The sequence below is a fragment of the Sparus aurata genome, chromosome 16 (genome assembly GCF_900880675.1).
Source record: "Sparus aurata chromosome 16, fSpaAur1.1, whole genome shotgun sequence".
Lineage (NCBI taxonomy): Eukaryota > Metazoa > Chordata > Actinopteri > Spariformes > Sparidae > Sparus > Sparus aurata.
Window position 1 is genome coordinate 14,425,371 of NC_044202.1, and position 10,759 is coordinate 14,436,129.

At 43.6% G+C, this 10,759-nt stretch overlaps 1 protein-coding gene across 1 annotated transcript; it reads right to left on the bottom strand.

Annotated features, from left to right (window-relative positions):
* Positions 1-2,314: 2,314 nt before the first annotated feature.
* On the bottom strand, positions 2,315-4,650 carry LOC115597324 (homeobox protein six1b). Its single transcript, XM_030443154.1, has 2 exons — positions 3,786-4,650; positions 2,315-2,940 (listed from the first exon to the last, which is right to left on the bottom strand). Exons 1-2 carry the CDS (start codon positions 4,343-4,345, stop codon positions 2,646-2,648), a joined length of 855 nt encoding a protein of 284 aa, XP_030299014.1. The 5' UTR covers positions 4,346-4,650; the 3' UTR covers positions 2,315-2,645.
* Positions 4,651-10,759: the final 6,109 nt, after the last annotated feature.

Below are 10,759 nucleotides of genomic sequence, written 5' to 3' on the forward strand. Positions count from 1 at the left end.
CTTAAAGGACAACACAATTTCATGCTGTTATACTTTGTTTACATTTGGCGGACCCTGCCACCTTTCTAGCTTCAAAGAGTGTTTATAGAGACCTTAAAAATGAGTTTGTATTATTACCTCATTAGAATAATATATATTAGAATTCTGATACTAAATTGGTTCTCTAAAACTACACAGTGCCCCTTTAACTTTTAAGTTTTTCTTATTGAGTCATAAATATTTAATGTCACTGGGAGATAATTAAGGCTGTTAGTACAATTTCGAGGTACAGTATTTGTACTAAGTTGTATTTTCATTTTAATGCCCCTTTTCACCTCTACACTTTTCACTTCTGCTATTTTTCGGGGGAATAGCACATTTTACTCCACTACATTTATCTGACACTTATTAGATTATGGGTTTGTTTTTGTTTGTTTGTTTGTTTGTTTTACAAATAATACACGTCATAATTTGATATATATAATGATGCATTGTTGTACTGTAGAAGAAATGACAGAGCAGCACATAAAGTAGCTCAAATAAAACTTCACATCTGCATCTAGTAATGATCCAGTAACATAATAATAACAGACTGACAGGGGCTTTTCTTCATAGACTACTTTTACTCCTAATACTTTAAGTACATTTTGTTAGTAATACCAGACTGTATTGGACTTTTTAAAATGTGACAATGCTTCGTTTGCTTGAGTAACCAATCTGAATACTTCTTCCACCACTGACTCTTGCATTTGAGATTTATAATTTCATAAAAGAAATAAAAAGAAAAAAGAAGCAATGACCAAAACCGTGCAGATGGAAGGTCTGCTGAGGACAGCCAGGCAGACACATCACTCAAACCAACCATATGGAGGTCTGTGTGTGATGGATGAGGAGCACAGCCCTGGTGTTTTTAGTAGACCTGAGGGGCTCAGATAGAAGGAGAGAGAGAGAGAGAGAGACAGGGAGGCCTCTGGGATGCAGAATACCTCAAGGTCCCTCCACTGAAGCCCGGGCGCTGCAGCCCTGCAGCCCCTGCAATCTTCGCAATCAGGCAGCAACGCTAGCAGCGACTGTTTCAGATTATGCTCAGGAAATCCTCTGTGCTCTCTGCTCAAAACAATTTACCCTGACATGAGCCCAAAGAGAGGGGTAGGGGGTGGGGGACCAGAGAGAGAGAGCTGTCCGCACCAGAGTCCTCAGACCACCATTTTAAATCTACTGTTTATGATTATTATTATTATTATTATTATTATTATTATTATTATTATTATTATTATTATTGTTATTGTTATTATTATTATTATATCAAAGCTGAATTTACTTCTTGAATTGTATGATGATGTCTATAAATGTTGGAGTGCCAATTATATTATATTATATACTTCAAGCATTTAATCTGTTTTGTGTTTTTTTTAAAGGGCCATCTATTTTGATTTTAATCAGGAAGTGAACTTTAAACTTGTTTGTTTTTTTCTCATATGGGATATATGGCAAATATATATATAAATATTTTGGTCAGTATATCCAGGGCTAGTGAGGGTTGAGGGTTGAGTGGTGGCTCTTTTTCCCATGGCCCGGAACCGACAGAACAAACTCTCGGAGAGAGCAAAGAAAACACGGCAACAAAAAGCCAATGATCCGCAGCAGTCTGGCTGAAAAAGGAAAAAAAAAAAAAAAGAAAGAAAGAAAGAAAATGACGGAAGAAAAAGGCTCCTTTCTCCTTCAGCCCAACATGCATTATGGAAAAGACAGGAGCGAAGCTGCTCCGTGTGTGTACACAACAGCCTCCTGACAGGCAGACAGACGGACAGCTGCTGATGTTGACTCACATTTGTATGATTAAATTTGCCATCACGACTCTGTGTTTGAATTTTGTCTTGGATTACCATGATTATTGTTTTTAAGAAAACACAGAGAACCAGTCGAGCCGGCTTTAACCTCTACCGCAAAGTGACTCATGATATTTTTTGATATCCCACCAGTGCGGATTTTTAAATTGCTTGCTTGGCATTTCGTGCATGTGTTTTTGAGAATAAATCCATTCTAAGCGACACGAAGAACACCACTAAATAGGTCAACAGAAAAAAAAAAAATATATAGAAAAAATAACTCAAGATTAATTAATGGTAAATTACAGTCCCGGTTGGTTTGTTTGCACAGGGCCAGAATCCACGCATTAATTTCTATTTTTGATCCTCTCTAAATACACAAATAACACAGAGACAAATGTATTACTTTTGTTTTATTGGAAACTAATTACCATGGCTCTAATCAAAACGTTACCTCTTAGTTTCCATCGCAGGAGGTTGCTATAATTCTTCTTCTTTTTTTTTTTTATCTCAACAAAATATCATAAATTAAGCAAATGGGCAGTCCAGTTAAGTGTTTCGTTGAGAGTTAAGAGTTTCAGACACGTCCTGTTTGTGTGTTTCCATGTGCAGGAGGTGAAGAAAAACACCTCTCGTCACGGGGGGTGGGGGTGGGTGGGGGGGATATACAGGTTAAGCGCATAAAGGAATTTTGTTTCTAACCAAATTTAACGACAGACAAGTCAGTCTATATTATAAGGTAGGCTACTATAGTGTTATTTCATACATGTACTTATCAGTCTTCTTTTTTCTGCCTTTCGTTTTTTTGTAAAATAGAATAAAATCTGGCAGCCTCTTTTAAGAGCCTAAATCCACAAGACTGGAGGTTAGAGGTCCCAACAAGGAGTCCTGCAGTTGGTGCGGGTGTCCGTGCATGCTGTGCACCGGCTGTGGGGGCCCCAGGCCGGACATGGAGTACGCGGAGGCTCCCGGGTGGTTCATGTTGCCCTGAAGCAAAAGCGCTGAGTTCTGGTCGGGGCTCTGGGGTGGAGAAAACTCGTCCTCCGAGCTGGACATGAGAGACTTTCCTCCGTCCAGCGGGGACAGCTGGTTCTGTTTGTTGCCGCCTGCGTTGTTGTTTTCACTGTTCTCTCTGGAAAATGACAAGACAAAGAGGAGAAATGAGCGCAAACACGCACAGTTTTGGAAGATTGGCTTTAAATATGTGTGGGGACGTTTTGGAGCAGCCATCATTATTTTATGCAGTAACACCAGAAATATATATCAAGCCTGGGCCTCGGAGAAAAACTAATTATTTTCTCTACATTTGTTTTATTTTTTTTTATTTTTTTACGTGTACAATGTTTTATTTCTCTTTATGACAGATGACATTTGATAACCTTATGAGTCCATTAAACAGAGTCCATTAAACAATGTGTTGTGAGTGTTACTCCAGTCCACGTAACCCAGTTCAACCTTTAACACGCGTCTCAAAAAAGGAGACACTTCTCCAAAAAAGTGTTTTAAAAAAATGTGACTTTCTCGCTCTGAGTATTTTTTTTTTCCATCATTATTAAATATCACATTGTTCTCATTCCTGAAGCGGATGTTTGATGTAGTTTACATCATAATTCAGGTTAGACACGTTGAACGAGTCAACCATCATTTGTCAACAGCACTCTTCTGTTTACTATCAGTTCGTGGCTCATACGGTGGACTCAACATAACCAAAATAAAGAAATAAAAACAAACTGCTATTCCAAACAAAACGAGTCAGGTAAACCACACGATCCTATTTATTTTTCTACTTTTCCTGCATTGTGTCCTCACAACTCCTGTGTTATCTGCACTCTCGTTTACTCTCGTTGCTTGCAGCCACATTTCGTGTTATTTCTTCTAAATCCAAACCTTAATCTGTTCTTGAAACATGCAGAAAAAAGGAGAGATGTTTTTCGTTATAAGTGACAAGCAGCACGGGGCTGTGTCGGTGAGACGTACCTCTCCTTCGCCTCTGCGGCTCTGTCCCTCTGCCGTCTGTTTTTGAACCAGTTGCTGACCTGCGTGGTGGTCAGTCCTGTGGCCTCGGCCAGCTCTCTCTTTTCCCGCGGGGACGGGTAGGGGTTGTGTGTGTACCACTCTCTCAGGACGCCCCGGGACTTCTCCTTAAAGCAGTAGCTGGTCTCCTCGCCGTCCCATATCGTGCGGGGCAGCGGGAATTTCCTCCGCACCCGGTACTTCCCCACGGCTCCGAGCGGCCGGCCGCGCAGCTTCTCCGCCTCCACGTAGTGCGCCTTCAGCCAGAGCTGCTGCAGCTTCGGGTGGTTGTGTGGAGAAAACTGATGGCTTTCCAGAATCTTGTAGAGCTCTCGGAAGTTCCCCCGGTGAAAGGCCACCACCGCCTTGGCTTTGAGGACGCTTTCGTTCTTGTGGAGGTGATCACACGCGGGTAGAGACCACAGGAAGCGGCCGAGCCGCTCTAGGTTTCCTCCCTGCTGCAACACCTCGCAAACGCACGCCACTTGCTCCTGCGTAAACCCGAAGGACGGCAATATAGACATGATGTCCGTGCTCGCTCCTCCGTCCAAAACGTCGGTATCCAAAACGAAAGCTGTCGTTGATATTCTGTGATTATGTCAGTGTCTTGTCGCGATGCAATCCGGTGCGATCCGTCCGCGCAGCTTGGGCCTACAGGCTCTCCACTCCGCTCCAGCCCCTGATGCGCGCAGCAGATTGGGATGTTGATTGTTGGGACAATTTGTTCCTGTTGGAGATATGTCAGGCTTAAAGGGAGCCTGTGCGTTTCGGTGATTGGCTCTCCCTCTGCCCTGCACCGTGTACAGCAGAGCAGGACTGAGTTTGCAGCTCCGTTTCCTCCCCAGAGGCAGTGCGTCAGGGGCTGAAATAGGAGCGCTCCCACCTCCCGCCCCCACAGTCCCTCTCTCCCGCTCCAGCGGCCGAGGGAGCAGAGCAGCACCTAAACACTAATCAATTATTACAGACCTCTTAAAAAGCCTTATTAACATGTTCTGAATATACATCTTCTGCACTGGTGGTGACTTATAGGCTTTCCCACGTGGCGGGGGCAAACCGCACGCTGCATCTCCATAAAGGTTATCTGTTATCACACTCAGTAGAGGGTAAAGCCACAAAAACACAACGCTTTTTATTTGTGGAGCAAAGTATATCCACTTTTTTAGGCTGAAACATCTTTTCTGACACACCCTAAAACAACGCCACGTTATTCACAGCCAGTACTGTTGAAAATAAACAAAAAACAGAAAACAAACACCGAATGAAACTTAAAATCTTCATACATTTGTACTTATTTTCATCTTTTTTCACCAACTGCAGGTTCATTTATCATCACAGCTGATCGCGGTGAACGCCCACCGCCTTAATTACATACAGATTGGACATTTTGTTGTATCCCCCACCTTTCCTGCTCTATTAATTACTGAAGGCGTTTACTTTACGAGGTGATATAATTTAATAAGCTCCTATGATAGCTGGGTCCATGCGCGCCATTACGCACGTCTTTTATATGAGAGAGACCTGGAGTACCTGCCAAACGTGTTATGGGACATAGACCACCAGTAGGAAATCAGCCACTTAAGCGTGTATATGTGTGTGTCAGAGAAAGGGAGCTGGGGGGGGGGGGGGGGGGGGGGGGGGATATGAAATGCCACATGGTCTTTAAGCTGCTACCAGTCAATTTGACAAAAAATCTCCAGGATTGGAAAGAACAGATCGCACACATCCAGGAGCATTCACGCCTCCCTCACCGGGTATACACTGGCAAAATAAAGTGTTTTCAGGCCTATTTGTGTGTATGCTTGATGTCACGTTCTGATGATTTCCTCACATTGAAGACTGACAATTAATCTAATACTGTCTGGACAGAAATAACAGGGGTTTTTGTCTTTTTTTTTTTTTTTGCTGCATCATCACGTGTTTTTCAAGAGATCCTTTCTGGCCCTGCAGCCTCCATGTATATTTCAAGGATTAGACGGGCACCGCACTGGCTCCAGTGTTTTCTGTGGGCTGAAACACTAAACCAATCCATTAGTAAATGAGTTCTCTGCGACACTGCTTCTTGGTGGTGCAGTTGTTGGTTTGAGAGCCATATAGGCTGGATCGCATTTCTTTATCTGCACCGAGAGTCTGAAACTAAACTCCCTCTCAATATGTTAGAGCACAAAGATTTTGACCCCCGGAAAATAATATTCAACCTAAACAAATTCACTATAAAGAGAGAGGATGACCTGAAGGATTTAACTAGAAAGATAAAAAAAAAAAAAAAAAAAAAGCCTTGAAGTTTTTTTCTGTTTTGTTTTTTGTGGCGACGGACACCTGAAAAAACAGATCCGTTGTGAAAGCTTCTTGGAATGATGTGAAATTTAACCTGCAAGATTAATACGTTTGAGATGTTTTTTTCAAAATAAAATTTTAACAAAAATCCTTTGCTTTAAGGGTATATGAGTATTTCTCTACTGAATGAAATACAATTCAGGCAGGATGACTGAGGGATCATCAGGTTTAATCAGGCCAGGCGGTTATTTCAGCCTTGAAATATGTTGTTTTACCCATTTTATCGGATGTAAGTCTGGACCCAAACGGCTAATATCCTCCTGAATGGCTGGCTTGTATCCCTCGGTGCTGAAATTAAAGTTCGGCTTCAGGAAGTATCAGATTATTGGCTGAGACACACCTGAGGTCACAGTTACCTGCCAGCTCTTAGAGTTTAATTCCAACTCTTTGTCACCGCATTTTGATTCGGATGCCTCTTTAGCCGAGGAACAATTTACGCAGACGTGTTTTATACTTAATCACGAATCAGAACGCCACCTCAGATCCTGCAGCGACGCGTTATTTTATAAATGTGAAAGTCGCTTTGGAAAACAACTCAATTGCCCTGTCTCGACGAACGCGCCCGCGCCATATTCCTTAAACGTGATTCAATTAGCGCATCCCTCCTGATGTAAACGTCGAGCCGTGTCTTTACTGGACACTCAGGCTCTCAGGCCACTTTAGCTCGGGGTCTATAGCTGCACTCTGTGTGTGAAACCTCAGTGCTTCAGTAAATGAGCTGTCTGATGAGCGGCTCTCGGGTTTCTCTAATATCTCTACCACATTGCGCCACCGCCTCCTCCTTTAACCCGAGCGAGCAGCCCGGGGGGCGAGATTATTTCAAGATGTGGACTCTCTCTCTCTCTCTCTCCCTCCCTCTCTCTCTCCCCCTCCCTCCGCCTCCACCTCTGCCACGGCCAGTGCCGGGCTCCTCACAAGTAATGCAATACTTACGTAGGCTATCACTCGTTACTCCTTTCCAAAAAAAAAAAAAAAAAAAAAAAAGAGGGCCCTATACGCACAGATCCCACAGGCTTTTAACTCTCCTCTTTCTATCTCTCAAAAACCACCGCAGTAAGGTCAGCCCTTCGCCTCTCCTGCTGGAAGCTCCGGGCTGCTAGATGTCAGGGATGTTCCAAGTTTTAGTCATTCCGGAAAAAAAAGTCAAATGAGTCAGAGTGTTTTCACCGCGAGAAAATAAACTTTTTGCCATTTCTCATTAATGCGAAGTGGGCCTTGGATGAACGCGTGTGTGTGTGTGTGTGTGTGTGCGTGTGTGTGGCGCTTGTTTGCTGAAATATATTGTTTTTGGGGTGAAAACGACGCATTAATTAGTGATGGAAGCGGCAGCAGCCGGGATCCAGCTCCTGGAGAAATTCGTCACACCGTGAAATACAACCGTGCGCGGCGACCCGGTCCTGTGGGAGACAACGAGAGAGAGAAAGAGGCTCAACTCAAAGCACCTAATAAAAATGTCATCATCAAAAAGCCCGTGTTTCCTATCGGAGGGTTCATTTAAAAAAAAAAAAGAAAAGAAAATGTGGAGAGAAACTGAAACGAGTGCTGGCTCACTGAACAGATGGTTTTCACTCCCATTTAAATCCAAAGTGCTATTTCAGCTGCACCGACTGGAACAAAGCCGATACTGTTTAAATTAAGGGAAAAATGTCACATTGGGTGCCAAATGTTTGCGTTTTTTGGGTGACATTCAGTGGAACCCACTCAAAAAAAACTAAATAGATAGCCTAAATAGAAGAATTTATTTAAAAACATCAATACAAACAAAAACAAAAACGACTCATTTGAATTAAAATTTTTGTTTGTTTGTATTTAATAAACGTACGACTCGCACATTGATATAAAAAAAAGCTACTCATTTCCAGCTTTTATTCACAAATTCAATTAATCCAATCAGTAGTTTGTCACCGGCCCATAGTTTTCCGGTTAATTAGAAATGTCCTAAATGTCCCTTTAATTAAGAGGTAAAGCGATGTATTCGGTGAGGTGGGAGAGAGGGGGGGTTAAAAAAAAAGTGCAGCTCCTTCTCTCAAAACAAAACACAACTGTTGACATGAGTGAGTTAAATGAAATTGGAGCCGCAATTATCAGCTTAACAGAGTTTCCTGTCATGTTGGAAAATTAGACCTGGTACAAGTGCACCGGGGTTATAGCCCCCCCCCCCCATCAGATCATTACGCATTTCCTCGGAGGACCACCTCCACAAATATGCAATTACGGCCCTCGGCTTTTCTTTCTCTCTTTTTTTTTTTTTTTTTTTTTTTTTACAGTCCCCTCCTCGGTAAACATGCCCCGGGCACAGAGATGTAGATTTGTTTTTTTGGTCTGGGGGTTAGGGAAAATCTTTTTGTTGTTGTTGTTATTGTTTTTCAACTAAGTAAACAAACCATACAGTGAGAACAAACATAAACAAAAGGAGGAGGGATTTTTTTTTATGGATGTCTTTGCTGCCTCTCCGGCAGGGAGGGGGCGCCATGACAATGCGATCATAAATGTGACTGAGAGGATGTGTGTGTTCGAGCAAATGATGCAGTTTTGGAGCATTTGAGCAACAGCAGGTGTGTGTGTGTGTGTGTGTGTGTGTGTGTGTGTGTGTGTGTGTGTGTGTGTGTGTGTGTCCATGATCTGCTCTGCTCTTGTTACAAAGTGCTGCTTTTCTCTTTGGGGAAACACCATTTGACCACTGTGGTGGACAGTGATGCTACCTCCCAGCTGCTGCCTCTGTATGTGTGTGTGTGTGTGTATGTGAGTGTGTGTGTGTGTGTGTGTGTGTGTGTGTGTGTGTGTGTGTGTGTGTCCCTCTCTCATACACACATACACACTCTTAAACCTCTCCTTATGATTTTCAATCCTTGCAGAACAAACCGGTGAATCGTGCCATCTTTGCTTTCCCACACTGGATGATGGAGTGGACACATACCTTCCACTCTGCCAAGCAACAACTCAATTATTTTAAGTGGAGGTAAGAGAAGAGTCTACAAGTGTCGAGGACATTTATTTCCCTTTCTTAGTTCATAAACACTCCCTACTTTCCACAAGCGTGGACGAGCCAGTAGTGGATTTGGTTTCTGCCAGGAGGGAGAGCTCCTCTCCAGCATGCCTTGGCCAGTAGTGGTGGGTCTGTGCAAGCAGGCTGGTACCCGCTGACCCCTGCCCTCTCATTAGTGGGACGTGGAGCTGTGGAGTACCGTGCTCCCCAGGTCATGTTACATATGGCTTGCAGTCTGCTGCGCCGCATTAAATGTCAGCTTTGAAACCATCTGAAAGATCAGAGGTCAGTGTTTTTAATAAGGCCAGAGTTCTGGGGGAGTTCCCTCTTCTTTCTTTCACTTTTCTTTTTTTTTTTTTTTATCACTGCAAGTTTTACCTTGCGTGTTTTAAATTGTAGACAAAATCATCCACTACTATTTAGATATAAGGGTGTCCTGATTTTCACACTGAAAGGAGGCAGTAAGATGGTAAAATTCAACAGCAAAACTGTCCCCAGTCCCAATGTGAAATGTACCACGAGTCTTCTGTGAGGGGACAATTGTGCTCCTTTCCTGTCTAATTTATAGGCACAATACAAAGGTGGAATTTGGAGTTTTCTCTGGCCCCCTCCCCGTGAGACCCATGGACCAAGGGCTCCTGCCGCGAATGGGATATTGTTCTGGGCTCCAACAAAGCTGTTTTCACCCTCTTCAATATTACAGGAGGAGTTACCTGATACCTAACAATCAGCTAATCCACTGCCCATGGCGACGAGGTCACCTGTGCACAGGTAACTTTATCCCGCTGCCTGCCTCTCCCTCCCTTTCCCGCTATAGTCTCTCCCATTTTTTTTTCTCCTCTCTCTCTCGGTGCCTCAACAGTGAGCACAGACAAACAGCCTCTGTTTATTTAGGTCATCAGTTAGATCATATATAACTCCTCGAGCCAGGATCCGCTGAGAGGACAACTCCTATAATCCACCACAGACACGCTGTGAATAAAATCAAATCCCCCGCTGTTCGTCCATTTGTCAAACTTTGTCTCCATCTTATCTCTGCCTCGCTGGTTTGGTCGGATGCCCGCTGAGCGAACAAGTCTTGGGTGGAAATTCATGAATTTGAGGAGAATCCCCACAAGCCGTGAGAGGAGTTCAGGCTCTCAGTGTCTGTGAGTGACAGCGCCTCAGATTCATTCTTCCACATGTTGAAGAAGTAAGGGCACACTGGGAGGGGGGGTTACTCGGCCTTCGCTCAGGGGGAAAAGGCCGTTGGATTGTACTTAGCTGTGGGGAGCTGCAGACCCCCCACCCAAAAGGAGCTTTACCTCTGGAAATCTCATTGCTGTTTATTTGAATTACAGGGGCTGAGATGAGAAAAGGAGGGCTAATGAACTCCAGGTTGCCAGGCATGTGCAAACGATCACTGCAGGTTTGCAGAGCGCAGCACCAGGTTCGCTGGATTACTGCATGCCACTTTCACCCTCACAGTTTGGCTACATAGGACTCTTAAATGTTGGGAAGACATATGCTTTTTGTCTGGCACACACTCACATTCATTACACACACATGTTGCGCCTCTAACAGGGAACGTGTCTTGATTTTATCTTCTCGAAGATAGGAAGAATTTTTAAAATGTCCG